Genomic DNA, 19,590 nt, shown 5'->3' with positions numbered 1-19,590 from the left:
ATTCTCCTGCACTCTGAGGAATAAAGTCCTAGCCTGCTCAACCTCTCCCTATAGCTCCGACCCTCACGTCACAGCAACACCCTCGTAAATGACGGGGGTCTGGAATGACGGAATCGGTGGACGAAGCCTGTAATGCCTCTTTGATCGGTGTTATAGATCTAGGGATTTATGCAACTGCAGTTGGGGAAAATGGTTAAGTTTAGACTTTGGACTTTAGATATACAGAGCGGAAAAGGGCCCTTCGACCCACCGAGTCCGCGCCAACGAGCGATCACCCCGTACACTAACACAATTCTGCGCACTAGGGACAATTTACAATTTTTTACCAAACCCAATAAGCTACAAACCTGTACATTTTTAGGCGTGTGAGAGGAAACTGGAGCACCTGGACAAAAACTCACACGGTCACAGGGAGAACATTAAAAAACTCCGTACGGATGGCACCTGTAGTCAGGTTTGAATCCGGGCGTCTGGCGCTGTAAGGCAGAAACCCTACTGCTGCACCACTATGCCGCCCTTAATGGATGAATCTACTCAAGTCACAGTCCTGTGCTCTCCACAGCTTCCAATCTATGAAAGCAAGAGGTGGGTCCATGCCATGCCAACTTTGTAGATAACAGTTCCACTTGTACTACCATCACAACCTCAGATAAAGAATCCACGCCTTCTCCACAAACAACATACATACCGAACAATTACAATCGCAGACATCACCCAGACCTGAATTCATGGCATAGTATTCACAGCAGTCAATGGAACGAGAGTCATAGAGTCGTACAGAAAGGAAACAGGCCCTTCGGCCCAATCAGTCCATGCCAACCAAGATGGCCCATCCAAGCCAGTTTGCTTGGTTAGCACGCAACAAAAAGCTTTTCACTGTACCTTGGTACACGTGACAATAAACTAAACTAAACTAAACCATGTACCTGTCCAGATGTTTCTGAAATGTTGTCTTGCATATACTTCAATTAGTCCCAACTGCCCACGTTTGGCCCAAACAACCTAAACCTTTCCTATCTATCTGAAGAAGGGTTTCGACCCAAAACCTATCCATGTTCTCCCAAAATTGCTGCCTGACCCACTTGCAGCACTTTGTGCCCTTTTATCTGGTGTGGGTCCTTGATGACGCTGGCTGCAGTTTTGAGACAGCACCTCTTATATAGATCACTTTGATGGCTGGGAGGTCAGTACCTGTGATGGGCCAGGTAGTGTCTAGCACTTTTTGTAAAGTGTCTTTGTTCAAGGGCATTGCAGTTGCATGCTGTATCTGTAAACTGATTAACACCCTCAACAGTCCTATTTTCCTAATGGAGTCAGATGGACAGTGGTGGGATGAGGAAACCTAGATACAGATACGAGACACACATGAAAACAGGCCCTTCAGCCCACCGAGTCCGAGCCAACCAGTCTTCACCCCGTACACTAGCACTATCCTACACACTCGGGACAATTTACAATTTTTACCAAAGCCAATTAACCTACAAACCTGCGAGTCTTTGGAATGTGGGTGGAAACCAGAGCACCTGGAGAAAACTCACGCATATCACGGGGGGAACGTACAAGACAGCACCTGCAGTCAGGATCAAACTCAGGACTCTGGCTCTGTGAGGCAGCCACTCTACCGCTGTGCCATCGTGCCACCCTTATGTGGAACTAATATGGAACAATGGGGTAACATGGCCACATTTGTTGTGTACAACATACCTTGTAGTTATCAACAGTGTGTTCGGGCAGAGCTGTGTGATGGTGGGAGTTGGGGGGGTGGGGGGGAGGAAGGGAGGGGGAAGGGAATGGGAAGACCAGAGAAAGCAGGAATGCACAGCTGGTCACAGCTGTCAAGGCAGCATTACTGATGACAACCTCCAGCTGTTTCCTCCCATGTCCAACCAGTATTGTGACATGCGCTCTCTATCTCGCAACCCCAGAACTTCCTTCTCACTCGTCAATTGTGTTTAGTTTAGTTTAGTTTAGAGAAAAAGCACAGAAAAAAGCCCTTCAACCCACCCAGTCTGCGCTGACCAGCGATCCCTGTAAATTAACACTATCCTGCACACACACACACGCAGGACAACTTACAATTTCTACTGATGCCAATTAACCTACAAACCTGTATGTCTTTGGAGTGTGGGAGGAAACCAGAACACCTGGGGAAAACCCACAAGGTCACAGGGAGAACGCACAAACTCCGTACAGACAACACCCAGAGTCAGGATCGAACCATGGTCTATGGCGCTGTAAGGCAGCAGCTCTACCACTGCGCCACTGTGCCTCCCTGAGAACTGTGCGCTGAGGTATCTCAGCAAACAGAATTAAAGAGCGATCAGGGAAAATCACGTAATTCAGCATTGAGATACACATTGCTTCTCATGTTTATTTCTATTAATGGGGCAGGATTGTCACCAACAAGGAAAGCGTTGTTTAACTCCAACTATTAAATAGACACAAAGTGCTGGGGCTACTCACTGGTCGGTTTGGTGAGTTTTCAAAAAGATTTTGCCAGGTGCATAGTTTATTTTGGGCTGCACGGTGTGGCAGCAGAAGAGCTGCTGCCTTACAGCGCCAGGGGCCCAGGTTCCGACGATGGGTGCTGTCTGTGCGGAGTTTGTACGTTCTCCCCGTGACCTGCATGGGTTTTCTCCGGGTCCGAAACGTCACCTATCTCTGTTCTCCAGAGATGCTGCCTGACTCGCTGAGTTACTCCAGCACGTTGTGTGTGTTTTACGGAAAGAACCGCCAGAGGAAGTAGTTTAGTTTAGTTTGGAGATACAGCATGGAAAAAGGCCCTTCAGCCCACCGAGCCCACACCGACCACCAAGTATCACCAATACAAGAGTTTCATGTTACCCCAATTTTGCATCCTACACTAGGGGGAATTTACCGAAGCCAATTAACCTACAACCTGCACTTGGAACGTGGGAGGAAACCCAAGCAGCTGGAGAAAACCTACGCGATCACAGGGAGAATGTACAAGTCAGGATCGAACACGGGTCTCTGGTGCTGTCAGGCAGCAACTCTACCGCTATGCCACTGTGCCACCCAAGTAGTTGAGGCAGATATAAATAACAACATTTAAAATAGATTTGGACAGGTACTTGGATAAGAAAGGTAAGAGGGATATGGACTAGATGCGGGCAGGTGGGACTAGTGTAGATGGGGCACCTTGGTCGGCATGGAGTTGGGCCGAAGGGCCTGTTTCCATGCTGTATGTCTCTATAAGCAAGCTCTTTAAATAGGATAGAAACATAAAAAGTAGGTGCAGGAGTAGGCCAACACAGCCATTCATACTGATCTTCCAAAAATCAGTACCCGTTCCTACTTTCGCCCTATATCCATTGATTCCGTTAGCGCAAAGATCTATATGTAACTCTCTCTTGAATACATCGAGTGAATTGGCTTCCACTGCCTTCTGTGGCAGAGAATTCCAGATTCATAACTCTCTGGGTGACAAAGTTTTTCCTCATCTCAGTCCTAAATGGCCTACCCCTTATTCTTAAACGGTGACTCCTGGTTCTGGACTCCCCCAACATCAGGTACATTTTTCCTGCATCCGGCCTGTCCAATCCCTTAAGAATTTTATATGTTTCTATAAGATCCCTTCTCACCCTTCGAAATTCCACTGAATATGAGCCCAGTCGATCCATTCTTTCGTCATATGTCAGTCCCGCCATCCCGGGAATTAACCTGGTGAACCTACGCTGCACTCCCTCAATAGCAAGAATCTACACTTCATTCCCTCAATAGCAAGAATCTAAACTGCACTCCCTCAATAGCAAGAATCTACACTGCACCCCTCAATAGCAAGAATCTACACTGCACCCCTCAATAGCAAGAATCAATTGCAAGAATAGAGAAGGACCTCTGCCCTGCCCTGGTGAGAACAATCATCAGCAATGTTACTATAAGAAAATAACTGCAAGGTATTTATTCACAAAATGCTGGAGTAACTCAGCAGGTCAGGCAGCATCTCAGGAGAGAAGGAATGGGCGACGTTTCAGGTCGAGACCCGAAACGTCGCCCATTCCTTCTCTCCTGAGATGCTGCCTGACCTGCTGAGTTTCTCCAGCATTTTGTGAATAAATACCTTCGATCAGCAATGTTACCATTGTTAGAGTCACACTGCTCTACAGTAACCCCACTGTTTTGATAATTGGGTCAGGCTGCCCTGATTATAGAACAAACTGTTAAATCAAACACAACAACAATTTGTGTTGTACCTTTAACATAGTAAACTAACAAGCCACATTTGGGCAGTTGTTCTAAAGCTTGTTGACGGCACTATGTCTTGGAGAGGACAGTTAACGATGGTACAGGCACAACATTTAACAGACATTCGGACAGGGACACGACCAGAAAATGTTCAGAGGGATATGGGCCAAATGTGGGCAAATAGGACTAGTTTAGATGGGGCACCTTAGTCAGCATGGACAAAAGGTTGGGCTGAAAAGCCTGGTTCCCTGTTGTTCGACTCTATGAAAATAATTTAGGAGGGCAGAGAGATGGAGAGGCAGATAGATATGGGATGAAATTCCAGAGTCTTTAAACTAATCGACGGACCACTGTCAGTTGTCTCTCGTGTTCAGCTGAGTGGTAGAATCTTGCGGGAGTTGATGAGAACGCAAAAAAATGGGACTAATGTACCCTCAGTCAGAAGAAACTTCCCCTCATCTCTATCCGGATGTACGGTCTTGACTTGAAACCTCGACTATTCCTTACTCACCAGTCTTTTACCCAGAGGAAATTGAGAACAAAAGGACAAAGGTTTAAGGTGAGGGGGGAGCACGAGGGGCAACTTATTTTACACACGGGGGGTGGGTATATGGAACGGACTGCCGGAGGAGGTTGTTCTGGCAGGTACTATCGCAAAGTTTAAGAGACATTTAGGCAGGAACATGGATAGGATAGGTTTAGAGGAATATGGGCCAAATGCAGGCAGGTGAGACTAGTGTAGATGGGGCATATCGGTCAGCATGGGCAAGTTGGGCTGAAGAGCCTGTTTCCACGCTACAGTATATGACACTATAACTAAGATACTGCCTGACCCACAAAGTTCATCCGGCAAAAGATATGGGCCAAACGAGACAGGTGGGACTAAAGTAGATGGGGCATTTTGGTCAGTAGAGGCAAGTTGGGCTGAAGGGCCTTTTTTCCCAGGCTGTATGATTCTAAAACTATAAGGATTCAGGTTGCCAAGATAAGTGGGAAAAAGGTACAGAGTGAAGGCTGCATCTTGTTAATGATTAGAGAAGGTGGTTGGCGACTCTGCCATAAAGGAACACAATTGTCAATGAATTTAAATCACACGATTGAGAATAATAGAATGCTTTGAAATGGGAATGTCTACAAATTACTGCAGGAGGTGATAAAGTTCATTCAGAGCCAGATTACCATGGAAGGTAATAAAGTAGTTATTGAGAATGTGTTGCTTCTGTTGAGGGAGTGGGTAGAGGAACAAAACTGGAATTGGCCAGTTCAACAGTGAAGTCAGAAACTATCATTTAACAAAAGAAAAAGGGTAAATCTCCTGGCAAAAAAAAGGTGTTGAGGGCTTGAAGTTTGAAGGGTCCCAACCGGAAACGTCATCTCTTCACATTCTCCAGAGTTGCTGCCTGACCCACTGAGTTACTCCAGCATTTTATGTCTTTTTTTCTGAACTGCAGGTTCCTGAACTGCAATCTGCAGTTCATTGTATCTTCTCTTGAGGGTTTTGTGTAGTTTAGAAGTACAACATGGAAACAAGCCCTTCGGCCCACTAAATCCATGCCAACCATCGATCACCCGTTCATACTAGTTCTATGTTATCCCACTTTCACATCCATTCCCAACGCACAATGGGCAATTTTTACAGAGGCCCTTAAACCTGCACACCTATACATCTTTGCGATTGTGAATGGTGATCAATGGTCAGCGTGGACTCCGTTGGCTGAAGGATCTGTTTCCATGCTGTGTTTTTAAATTAATCAATCAATCAAAAAATAGACAAAGAAACCAACAGGCAGCATTCAGGAAATATCAAATATCAATATTAAAACTATTCCAGTGACCTGCTCCACCTCTACAACCCTTTGAGATTTCAAGAAGGGTTTCGACCCGAAAGAGTCTGAAGAAGGGTCTCGACCCGAAACACCACCCTATTCCTTCTCTCCAGAAATGCTGCCTGTCCTGCTGAGTTACTCCAGCTTTTTGTGTCGATCTTTGGTTTAAACCAGCATCTGCAGTTCCTTCCTACACACTTCTTTAATTGGTAATGATTTTAGAGGTACAGCATGGAAATAGGCAATGATTCCCACAGATTCACCACCCTCTGGCTAAAGAAACTCCTCATCCCTTTTCTAAAGGTACGTCCTTTTATTCTGAGGCTATGGCCTCTGGTCCTGACCGGAAAGGTCATCTCTTCACATTCTCCAGAGTTGCTGCCTGACCCACTGAGTAACTCCAGCATTTTGTGTACAAACTTAAAGCACACGGTATTGAGGGTTCAGTGTTGAGGTGGATAGAAAATTGGTTGGCGGACAGGAAGCAAAGAGTAGGAATAAACGGGTCCTTTTCGGAATGGCAGGCAGTGACTAGTGGGGTACCGCAAGGCTCAGTGCTGGGACCCTAGTTATTTACAGTGTAGATTAATGATTTGGACGAGGGAATTGAATGCAACATCTCAAAGTTTGTGGATGACACGAAGCTGGGTGGCAGTGTTAGCTGTGAGGAGGATGCTAGGAGGCTGCAGAGTGACTTGGATAGATTAGGCGAGTGGGCAAATGCATGGCAGATGCAATATAATGTGGATAAATGTGAGGTTATCCACTTTGGCGGCAAGAACAGGAAAGCAGAGTATTACCTGAATGGTGACTGATTAGGAGAGGGGGAGATGCAACGTGACCTGGGTGTCATGGTGCACCAGTCATTGAAGGCAAGCGTGCAGGTGCAGCAGGCAGTGAAGAAGGCGAATGGTATGTTGGCATTCATAGCAAGAGGATTTGAGTTTAGGAGCAGGGAGGTTCTACTGCAGTTGTACAGGGCATTGGTGAGACCGCACCTGGAGTATTGTGTGCAGTTTTGGTCTCCTAATCTGAGGAAAGACGTTCTTGCCTTAGAGGGAGTACAGAGAAGGTTCACCAGATTGATCCCTGGGATGGCGGGACTTTCATATGAAGAAAGACTGGATAGACTAGGCTTGTACTCGCTGGAATTTAGAAGACTGAGGGGGGATCTTATAGAAACATATAAAATTCTTAAGGGGTTGGAGAGGCTAGATGCGGGAAGATTGTTCCCGATGTTGGGGGAGTCCAGAACCAGGGGTCACAGCTTAAGGATAAGGGGGAAGTCTTTTAGGACCGAGATGAGAAAACATTTCTTCACACAGAGAGTGGTGAGTCTGTGGAATTCTCTGCCACAGAAGGTAGTTGAGGCCAGTTCATTGGCTATATTTAAGAGGGAGTTAGATGTGGCCCTTGTGGCTAAAGGGATCAGGGGGTATGGAGAGAAAGCAGGTACAGGTTACTGAGCTGGATGATCAGCCATGATCATATTGAATGGCAGTGCAGGCTCGAATGGCCGAATGGCCTACTCCTGCACCTATTTTCTATGTTTCTATGTTTCTATGTCCTAGACTCTCCCACGTGCCTTGCAATCATCTTTTAAACTTTGCCCCTCTCACCTTAAACCTATGCCTCGTCGTATTTGGTTTTTCCATCCTAGGAGAAAGGTTTTGCTGGCTCCCCTCTCCATGCCTTTCATCATTGGAATATGTGTCATTTAGTGTAACAGAAATGTCATATAAATGTAAATGCAACCAATCATTGTCATAAGCAGACAGCTCCACACAGCAACAGTAATGACCACCACACAAGACAGTATTAAGGAATGTTCAGAGTACTCAATTACTCCTGATGTTACAAATTCATAAGTACATAAGTCATAGGAGCGGAATTAGGCTGCTCAGCCCATCAAGTCTACTCCGCCATTCAATCATGGCTGATCTATCTTTCCTTCTCAACCCCATTCACCTGTCTTTTCCCCATAACCCCTGACGTCTTTACTAATCAAGAGCCTGTCAATCTCCTCTTTAAAAATACCCAATGACTTGGCCTCCACAGCCGTCTGTGGCAATTAATTCCACAGATTCACCACCCTCTTGCTAAAGAAATTTCCCTTCATATCCATTTTAAAGGTACGTCCTTTTATTCTGAGCCTGTGTCCTCTATTCCTAGACTCTTTCACTGGTGGAAACTTTCTCTCCACATCCACTATATTCGTGCCTTTCACTCTTCTGTAAGATTCAATGAGGTCGTCCCTCATTCTTCTAAACTTCCAGCGAGTGCAGGCCCAGTGCTGTCAAACACTCATCATATGTTAACTCAATCATTCCTGGGATCATTCTCGTAAACCTCCTCTGGAGCCTCTCCCACATCAGCACATCCTTCCTCAGATAGAGGGCCTGTCACTACTCACAATATCCTAAATGCGTTCTGACCAGTGCCTTATAAAACCTTAGCATTACATCCCGGTACTTCTGATGGAAAAATAAAATGAGGCTCAACCGCTGTTAGCTCCCGTCGTTTTTTAACCTCCTGTCCTTTTTTAGCTCAATTTGTTTTTGTGCGTATTCCATACTGACCCAGTCACGGTTTTCCTATAAACAATACCATTGCATTTCACCAACGATTCCAACACCATGGAAGATCAACAGAGACTCGTTACACAAGGGGCAGGTAGGAACCAAAGAAAAGACAATGAGCAAATGGGGGACCTTGGATAGTGTGACTCACTTGTTGCTGGATCTGTGCACGTCAATGATGTTGGAAAACAGATGGTGCCTCTCGGTTTTGGTCATGGTCAAGTTCAATGCTTCGGAGTCCTTAAACATTCGAATGAGGATCTCCAGGCTCAGCATGTAAGAGTGTTCAGACGATATCACCTCAAAAATGGCCTGTGGATACAGAACATGTTGACTTCTCAGAGAGAGGAAGGTAGGAACAGGATTGGTTCAGGTTTATTATTGCCGCATGTACCAAGGTGTAGTTTGAAGCTCTGTTTTGCATGCAATCCAATCAGATCACATAATGTTATACATAAATACAATCAATCCAAACTCCAGTACAATAGGTAGAGCAAAGGGGAAGATACAGAGTGCAGAATATAGTTATCAGCATCGTAGTGCAGCAGTTCCATGGACAAAGTTTAATGTCCGCAATGGGGTACAGGTGAACCAGACATTACCCTAGGTCATGGAAGGACCATTCAAACCTGATAACAGAGGGGAAGAAACTGTTCCTGAGAGTGGTGGCGCACGCTTTCAAGCTTGTGTATCTTCTGCCTGACGGGAGTGGAGGAGAGTCTCAAGTAAGGACTTATTTAGTTTAGTTTAGTTTAGTTTGGAGAAACAGCATGGCAACAGGCCCTTCGGCCCACCGAGTCCGCGCCGACCAGCGATCACCGCACACTAGCACTATCTTTACACACCAGGAACAATCTACAATTTTTTTTAGCGAAGCCAATTCATCTACAAACCTGCATGTCTGGAGTGTGGGAGAGAACCAGAGGCACAGAGAAAACCCACGCAATCACGGGGAGAATGTACAAACTCTGTACGAACAACACCCGTAATCAGGATCAATCCTGGTCTCTGACACTATAAGGCATCAACTCTACCGCTGCACCACTGTTCTGCCCATTAATGAATAATGAATAATAAATTCATTCATTTTTTTTAAAGGGCGGCACAGTGGCACAGCAGTAGAGTTGTTGCCTTACGGCGCTTGCAGCGCCAGAGACCCGGGTGCCATCCCGACTATGGGTGCTGTCCGTACAGAGTTTGTACATTCTCCCCTTGACCGCATGGGTTTTCTCCGAGATCTTCGGTTTCCTCCCACACTCCAAAGATGTAGAGGTATGTAGGTAAATTGGCTTGGTGTATGTGTAAAATGTCCCTAGTATGTGTAGGATAGTGTTAATGTGCGGGGATCGCTGGTCGGTGCAGACTCAGTGGGCCGAAGGATCTGTTTCTGGACTGTATCTCTAAGCTAAACTAAAAAAAAAGAATAATTTCTTGACTTGTTCACCAGGGTGGAGGGAAAAGAGAGGACATGGAGACAGTGAATCTTCAATTGAAAGATTGTTCCCTTTATAACTGTAGCCTAAATAAGGTGATTAATGCTGGCTCAGACCATAAACCATTACAGCCACAGAAAACTGTAGCCAGCAGGGAGAGGATTCTGGTTTAATAAATGGTCGTATCATAAGAATGATATTAAACTCCAATATGAGTTACAGGATCTTTATTATCCATAGATGGCAATAGCCGGAAACGCAGATATTTGTTCTACATTCTTATCTGGTTTCTTCCCACACTCCCAAGACGCACAGGTTTGTAGGTTAATTGGCTTTGGTAAAAATTGTAAATTGTCTCTAGTGTGTAGGATAGTGCTAGTGTACAGGGATCACTGGTCGGCACAGACTCGGTGGGCCGAAGGGCCTGTTTCCGCGCTGTATCTCCAAACTTAAATAAAATGCTAGAATAACTCAGCAGGTCAGGCAACATCTCTGGAGAAAAGGAATAGGTGACCTTTCAGATCAGAACCCCTTCTTTGGGCTCATTCTGACCTGAAACGTCACCTATTCCTTTTCTCCAGAGATGCTGCCTGACCTACTGAGTTACTCCAGCACTTTGAGTCTATCTTTGGTCAAAACCGGTATATGGAGTTTCTTCCTATCCTAATTTCTTGTATACCTCCTTGGAGCTTCACAACCATTACATTGAGTCGGGGCTGCCTGACCTGTTGAATTACTCCAGCACTTTGTGTCTTTCCCTGGTAATCAAGCATCTGCAGTTCCTTGTTTCTACCATTTAAAATTGCTGCTTTGAGTTGTTATTATTGTCCATTTTATTTTCCCATTTTAATCGCTAGTCCTTAAAATCTGAGTTTTTTTCATGACCCCTTAGTTTAGTTGGTTTCGAGATACAGCGTGGCAACAGGCCTTTGGCCTACTGAGTCACCTGTTCACACTAGTTCTATGTTATCTCACTTTCGCATCCTGCACACCAGGGGCAAATTACAGAAGCCAATTAACCTACAAACCTGTATGTCTTTGGAGTGTGTGAGGAAACTGGAGCACCCGGAGAAAACCTATGCAATCACAGGGAGAAGGTACAAACTCCACACAGGTCAGGATCGAACCCGGGTCTCTAACACTGTGAGGCAGCAACTCTACCACTGCACCACTGCACCACCTCCACCATTATCTCCTTGAAGCAGCGTTTCTCAACCGGGGTTCCCAGGAACCCTAGGGTTCCGCGAGAGGTCGCCAGGGGTTCCAAGGGAAATAGTGATAAATAGGCTAATCATATGTGAATGCATTTTTGAGTTATTTTTGTGTTTAATTTCATATTCGTAATTTTATTACACACGTACGGCATATTCTTGGAAAATTCTTGGGTATTATAATAAAACCTGTTATATCATTCAAAAGTATAATCATGGGGAATATATTTAGCGACGTCTATACGGCGGCGCCAGTGTGAAACGGCCTTTAGTGGTCAGTGGACAGGAGCTGTACGTGACGGATTTGTGTATCATCAATTGACTCACTCGAGTACAGACGCACGCACGGTCTCCAGCTGTCCTGTCTGTGCTTCCTGGCGTGCAGGTACAGTCCCTCATTCACCCACGTTATTTAGTGATTTTTGCCCATCCTTTAGGGATGTTATATGAATTTAACATGAGTTTATGTTTATTTTTGTTAGTTTATGAAAAGTTTGTGTTCATGCATGTTTTTGTTAGTTTATGAAAAGTTTATGTGTGTTGTTTGCCTTATGAACTTTAAGTTTATCAAAGAGAAAGAAAGAGATGAATAAAGATATATCATAATTTTTATGTAGGGGTTCTCTGAGACATGAAAATTATTTCAAAGGTTCCGCAAGGGTTAAAAAAGTTGAGAAACGCTGCCTTACTATTGTGCTCACTATTGACACAATGCCCCATCTGGAAATCAACTATTGAACAAAGAATGAATCGTACCTCCTGTTTCTTCCTCTCCTCTTGGCTGATTGACTGTAAAATCCCACTCTTCCTCACCTGAAAGGAAAACGACACATAGATTATTTCCAAACATTACATCCTCGCAAACAAAATTTAATTCAATGATACTTTATTGTCCAATGTACCTAGTTGCAGTGAAATGCTTTGTTTTCCACACAACTCAGTAAAATCATACAGCAAACCGTACCTAGGCAGTACATGAGAGATGCCATATTTTGGCGCCAACAAAGTTACAAAAGTAGCTACATACGTTAATCAATAAGATGGATCCTAGTTGGTACACTGTGCAGATGAGGTTTAGTTTAGTTTAGTATTGTCACGTGTACCGTGAAAAGCTTTTTTGTTGCATGCAATCCAGTGAGTGGAAAGACTAAACGTGATTACAATCAAAGAGTCCACAGAGTACAGATACAGGATAAAGGAAATAATGTTTAGTGCAAGATAAAGTCCAGTAAAGTTTGATTAAAGATAGTCTAAGGGTCTCAAATGAGGTAGATGGTAGGTCAGGACTGCTCTCTAGTTGGTGATAGGATGGTTCAGTTGCCTGATAACAGGTGGGAAGAAACTGTCCCTGAATCTGGAGGTATGAGTTTTCACACTTCTGTACCTCTTTTGGACTATCTTTAATCGGACTTTACCTTACACTAAACGTTACACCCTTTATCTGTATCAGTACCCTGTGGACGGCTTGATTGTAATCATGTCTAGTCTTTCCGTGACTGGATAGCACGCAACAAATAACAACTTTTCACAGTATCTTGGTACACATGACAATAAATTAAACTAAAGGACAGCATACTGACTCAGTAGTAGAGCTACTGCCTTATAGCACCAGAGACCAGGGTACGATCCTGACTATGGGTGCTGTCTGTACCGATTTTGTACGTTCTCCCTGTGACCGTGTGGGTTTTCTCCGTGTGCTGCTGTTTCCTCCCACACTCCAAAAGCGTACAGGATGTAGGTTAATTGGCTTCTGTAAAATTATAAATTGTCCCTAGCGTGTCGGATAGTGCGAGTGTACGGGATGATCGCTGGTCGGCACGGACTCCGTGGGCCGAAGCGCCTCTTTCGGTACTGTATCTCTAAAGTCTAAACTAAAGGAAGGTCTAGCATAGATGAGACATCTTGGCTGGCATGGGAAAGTAGGGCCGAAGGGCCTGTTTCTGTGCTGTATGACTCAATGTCTATATCTGGAGCTTCGTCTTTTTTACTGTGACACTGTCGGAGATTGGTTTGACACCTGCCAAGGCTCATTCCTAATAGATACTCAGTGAACAGAGAGGTGTATGTGGTCCATTCTTAATATTCGGTTCCTCAGGTTACAGGTCAGGGGTCAAAATTCCCCGATTGATTCAGTTGCTATGCCCAGAATCCCAGTCTGAAGAAGGGCCCTGACCCGAGACATCACCCATCCTTTTTCTCCAGAGATGCTGCCTGACCCGTTGAGTTATTCCTGCACTTTGTGTCTATCTTTGGTATAAACCAACATCTGTAGTTGGGTGCAACCCTGCAATGCTAGGAATGGGAAAAATCCTGGAACTCTGCTCCTGTTGTTTCACAATGTTCTGGAATTTGCAGGGATTAGACAGTACAGCAACATTAAAGTGAGGGCAGTGCTGAGATGACCAAATTAAGCAACAATTTATATTTAAATCTTCATCTCCACAGGTTTTAGTGCCATCAATGTATGAGGTATCATCAGACTTGGAGAAGATAAATCTGCTCAAGCCTTTTTTGGATTTGCAGAGATTGGTCGAATGGAGGATATAATCCACGTTCCATCTAATCTGTTTTCAGCAAAGATCCCAATGCAGGGCGGCACAGTGACGTAGCCGGTAGAGCCACTGCCTCGCAGCGCCAGAGACCTTTCCTGGAATCATCCGCGGCTCATCTCCCGATCAACCCCGAAGACAGGGGACCGATGAGGAGGGAGTCGGCGATGGCAGCGGATGCTGGACAAAGGGCTGTTTTCACGATGGCGGTAGACAGGGAAGGGGATCGGTGCTGCCAGGACAACGGGCATTTAAGGCCAATATAGGAGGAGTCTGTTCTCTTAAGAATTTGTGGGCGCCAGAAATGAGGTGACTCTTTGTGTTCTGCCTCGGTGACGTTTACTTTTACACTACACTCATTGCACTTTTATACTTATCTATGATTGTGTTTATCTATCGTATGATTTTACCCGATTGTACGCAAAACAAAGAATTTCACTGTACCGAGAGGTACATATGACAATAAGATATCATTTATATATTATTTTAGAATTTAGAGATACAGTGCAGAAACAGGCCTTTTGGGCCATTGAGTCCACGCTGACCAGCTATCCCCGTACATTAGCACTACCCTACACACTGGGGACAAATTACAATCTTTACCGAAGCCAATTAACCTACGAACCTGTACGTTTTAGGAGCGAGGGAGGAATCCGGAGCACCCGGAGAAAAATAACAGTCACAAGGAGAATGTTCAAACTCCGTACGGACAGCCCCCTTAGCCAGGATCAAACCCGGGTCTCTGGCACTGAGAGGCAGCAACTCTACCGCTATGCCCCCATGATAATTGAATCATTGAATATACTATCATTGGTGAAGTACAGAAACGTTTGGGAGTGCACAGACTGACTGACTGCTGCTCTGCTGTTTGCCGCTGCAGTGCGCGACAGATTATCAGCATTCCAGGCATTCTTCCCAATCAAACCCACGGCACTGTCCTTGATTCTCTGGGGCAGATGCAACTCCTGGACCAAGCGTCTCGGTACTGGCAGAAAATGGTTTAGTCGCACAGCACAGAAACAGGCCCTTCGGCCCAACTTGCCATGCCGATCAAGATGCCCCTTCAATGCTAGCCCCACCTGCCCATGATTGGTCCAGTTCCCTCTAAACCTTAAGGATGCAAAGTGTTGGAGCAACTCAGCAGGTCAGGCAGCATCCGTAAAGAACATGGATAGGTGACATTTCGGGTCGAGACCCTTCTTCTGACTCTAAAGGAGGGTCTCGACGGGAAACAAAACAACACAAAGTGCTGCAGTAACTCAGGATCTCTGGAGAACATGGATAGGTGACGTTTCAGGTTGGGGACCCTTCTTCAGACCGATTGTGGTGGGGGTGGGGTGGAGGAAGCTGGAAGAGAGGTGGGGTGGGACAAAGCCTGGCAAGTGATAGGCGGATACAGATGAGAGGGTTGAAGAAAGGCCAGAGATGAAAAGGCAAAGGGCAACGAATAGAGATCAGGAGAGAAAAGATGTGGAACGTGAAGACGGAGGAAGGGATAGGGGTGGAAGGGATAGAGGTGCAAGGAGATGGGTGATGGTGGGGAGGGGGGGGGGTGGGTGGAGGGGAAAGGAGGAGTGGGATTGTGGGAGAAATGGGGTGTGCATATAGAGGGGGCACAAGGAATCTTGGGCACATGATCCATACCCCTCCATTCCCAGCATATCCATGTGCCTTTCTAAAAGCCTCTTAATTTAGTTTAACGATACAGCACGAAAACAGGTCCTTCGGCCCACCGAGTCTGTGCCGACCAGCGATCGCTGTACCACACACTACATGTAGCACACACAACATGCTAGGGAATTACCAAAGCCAATTAACCTACAAATTTCTACATCGTTAGAGTGTGGGAGGAAATCAGAGCACCCGGAGAAAACCCACGTGGTCACGGGGACAACGTACAAACATAGTACAGACTGCACCCGTAGTCAACACTTACACGTTATTTTCGTATCTGTCTGAGGCGTGAAATGTGAAGCCAGGGGAAGGGATGTAGGTTGAAAAGGATGGGAGGAGGGGAAGGGGAGAAATGGGCGCGTATTCTGATGAGGCACTGGGAAGTGGGGGAGAAAAGCGGGGTGGGGGGGGGGAGTCAACGATGAACTCAACTAAAGATAACTAACCATTATTCACGTTACTCTCTTCATCGTGTATTTGTACACTGTGGATGGCTCAAGTGCAATCACGTATTGTCTTTCCGTTTACAGGTTAGCATAGGGAAGGGGAAAGAGAGAGATGGGTGTGCAACCAGGTGGGGCACAAGGAAGAGAGGGGGAAAGGCGGGGCCTGAAGAAGGTTCCTGACCTGAAACATCATCCATCCCTCTCCTCCAGAGATGCTGCATCCACTGTGTTGCACCAGCATTCGGTGTCATTTTTCTTTTTGCAAAGAAGGCGTCGGTCAGGTTTAACCTGCCTGAATCTCTTTGTGCCGTCTCCCCTTCAGAGTCCCACACAGCCCATCGCGGCAGTTAGTGAAGGTGATTAATGAGGTGACTTTGATTTCTACTGAATCGCGGAAGGACTGACTGAACCTTTCCCACCCTGCCCCTAACATTAATTCACTTGCCTACTAATACCATCCGTGTACTCATAAGGTCATAAGTTAAAGGAGCAGAAATAGGCCATTCGGCCCATCGAGTCAAATCCGCCATTCAATCATGGCTGATCTATCTTTCCTTCTCAACCCCATTCTCCTGCCTTCTCCGCATAACCCCTGACACCGTTACTAATCAAGAATCTGTCTGAAAAATATCCATTGACATCATGCACAGCCTTCTGTGGCAATGAATTCCACAGATTCACCACCCTCTGCCTAAAGAAATTCCTCCTAATCTCCTTTCTGAAGGTACGTCCTTTTATTCTGATGCTATGGCTTCTGGTACTAGACTCTCCCGCCAGTGCAAACATCCTCTCCACATCTACTCTACCCAGGCTTTCACTAATCGGCAAATTTCAATGAGGTCCCCCCTCATCCTTCTAAACTCCAGTGAGTACAGGCCCAGTGCCCGCACCTCCAGACTCAGGAACAGCTTCGTCCCCAGGGCCATAGCTGCTATGAACCGGTCCTGCTGAGCCGGATGGTCACATCGCACATTGAACCGGCACAGACCTACTTGAACTTTATACTGTTTTAAATCTGTTTCTAATTTTGTTTCACTGGGTTGTATAAATTTATACTGATTAGCTAATTAATTTATTGCATCGTATGGAAGGCCCATTCCCAATCTCGTTGTACCCCTGTACAATGACAATAAAGATATATTGTATTGCATTGTATTGTAAACACTCATCTCATTTCTGGGATCATTCTTGTTAAACCTCCTCTGGACCCTCTCCAATGCCAACACATCCTCCCTCAGATATGGTGCCCAAAACTGCTCACAATACTCTAAATGCAGACTGACCAGTGCCTTAGAAAGCCTCAGCATTACATCCCTGTTTTTATATTCTATTCCTCTCCGAAAAAAAAAGCATTGTATTTGCCTTCCTTACTGCCGATTCGACTTGCAAGCAGAAATGTGACTCCCAGCAGAAATGTCAAGATGATCTTTAAAAAGCCCTTACCTTCCTTGCGGCCCTCATTCTGAACTGCGGTGAAACTGACAGGCGGCTTGTCTAACAGGGGCAAGTCACACTCAGAAGACGCATAGGGACAGAGGGGCAGTGTTCCTGCCTCCGTCGCTGCCTCTCCCCCGGCAAACTCTGGTCCACACACAAACGGGCGGGAGACCCGACCACACCACTGCTTTATCCGCCTTCCTGTCTCCCGTTGGCAGAGACGGGTGAAAAGAGGCCTAACCTCTGACCTTTACGCGGCCCCTTCAGAAAATCCTGGATTAAATAAAATATAAACGATTGCCCCGGAATTTTCCACTGCCTACCGACCCGTACCCTTGCCAAGAATTCTCTGCTCTCTTCCAAGGGTATTTAACACGGAGAGAGCGGCTGCCTATTACTTTATTCCATTAGCATTTCACTGCTGATTTGTATGCTGCATGAATATATCTATACAATCACGCAGGCTACGCGTTGAACTAGCTAGGAAATGTCTCGAAGGACCTCAGGCCCCTTTGTTTCAGTTCAGTCCTTGCTCGATCTCTGTCGGGTACCCTATGTGACGGATCGCTCTGCGATTCCTCACAGCTCACCTCCTCCCCGTTTCCACAGCGACCACAAAGCCCTCTAACATATGGCCGCCAATTCCCAGCCAAGAACCGGGGGGACACAGAAACAGTTTTGTCTTTTAAATCAAGTCCCTTCACTTGATATGCGTCCTGGCGCAATGGGTTACACCAGCGTAGTGGTTTAGTTAACAGCTAGAGATCTGGATCAATGACGTAGTGACACAAGTTCAAATTGCAGCTGGGAACATTTAAATTCAAGTAATTAAACTTCTTTAACAAGCCAGAGTCAGTAACAGTGATGACAACTGGATTATTGTTACAGTCCAGACACAAGGAACCGCAGATGCCAGTTTACAACAAAACAAAAAGACACAAATTGTTGGAGTAACTCAGTAGGTCAGGCAGCGTCTCTGGAGAACATGTTATCCGGATAAAGAAAATGACCCAAAGTGCTGGAGTAACTCAGAGGGTCAGGAAACATCCACTTGGATTTCCTCTGGGTCCTCTGGTTTCCCCCCACATCCTCAAGATGTGCATATTGGTAGATTAATTGGCCGCTGTAAATTGCTTCTGGAATGTAGGCGAGGAGTAGAAACCAACAGTTGATGAGGATGTGGGGAGAATTAAAATTGAATTTGTGGTGGAGCATAGAACAGTACAATAAGAAGATAACTGCAGATGCTGGTACAAATCGAAGGTTTTTATACACAAAATGCTGGAGTAACTCAGCAGGTCAGGCAGCATCTCGGGAGAGAAAGAATGGGTGACGTTTCGGGTCGAGACCCTTCTTCAGACTGAACAGGCACGAAGGACCACAGTGTCTGTGCTGAACATGATGCCAGGTTAAACTAATCTCCTCTGCTTGCATGCATGTGACCCACATCCCTCCATTCCCTGTGTATCCTTGCACCTATTTAAAAGCCATAAATCCACTGTCATACCCACCTTCACCACCAACCTTGGCAGTGCTTTCCAGTCATCCACTACTTTCCGTGTAAAGATATTGCCCCACACAACCTTCAAATTTGCCCCTCTCACCTTAAAATTATGCCCTCTAGTCTCTGACAGTTCAACTCGGAGAAAGCTTTGTACTCTCAAAGCCATCTGCATCTCACACCATTTTATACGTCTCCTCTCAATTTCCTGATGTTCCAGAGAAAACAATCAAAAGTTTGTCCAAACCTCATAATAATACCCCCTAATCCAGGCAGCATTCTAGCAAACGTCCTCTGCAACCTCTCCAAAGCCTCCAAATCTTTCGAGAACTGCACACAAAACTCCAAATGCAGCATAACCAACGTTTTATAGAACTGCGTAATGACCTCCTGACTCTTACATGCAATGCCCCAATCGATGAAAGGGAGCATTCCATTTGCCTTCATTCCCAGGGTATCCATGTAGACACAAGGAAGTGCAGATGTTGTTTTACAATAGTTGCAAAAGTAGACATAAAGTGCTGGAGTAACTCAACAGGTCAGGCAGCATCTCTGGAGAACGTGGACAGGCGACGTTTCAGGTGGGGACTCTTCTTCAGATATCCTTGTATTGGATTAGTGCAAGCAGAAACTCAGTGAGCCGAAGGGCCTGTTTCCGTGCTGTCTCTCTCGATAGGCACAGTGGCACAACGGTAGAGCTGCTGCCTCACAGAGCCAGAGACCCTGGT

At 45.7% G+C, this 19,590-nt stretch overlaps 1 protein-coding gene across 2 annotated transcripts in view; it reads right to left on the bottom strand.

The window, feature by feature from the left end:
* Nucleotides 1-19,590, bottom strand: part of LOC144599522 (rho guanine nucleotide exchange factor 26-like) — an 85,291-nt gene that overhangs the window by 40,452 nt on the left and 25,249 nt on the right. For both annotated transcript variants that reach the window (XM_078410512.1, XM_078410513.1), the window contains 2 exons: nt 12,012-12,068; nt 8,763-8,923 (listed from right to left, as the gene is read on the bottom strand). In XM_078410512.1, coding sequence (XP_078266638.1) covers nt 8,763-8,923; nt 12,012-12,068 — 218 coding nt within the window. The remainder of the gene's footprint in view (nt 1-8,762; nt 8,924-12,011; nt 12,069-19,590) is intronic.

The sequence above is a fragment of the Rhinoraja longicauda genome, chromosome 13, assembly GCF_053455715.1.
Source record: "Rhinoraja longicauda isolate Sanriku21f chromosome 13, sRhiLon1.1, whole genome shotgun sequence".
NCBI lineage: Eukaryota > Metazoa > Chordata > Chondrichthyes > Rajiformes > Arhynchobatidae > Rhinoraja > Rhinoraja longicauda.
This window is presented reverse-complemented; position numbering and strand designations above follow the sequence as displayed.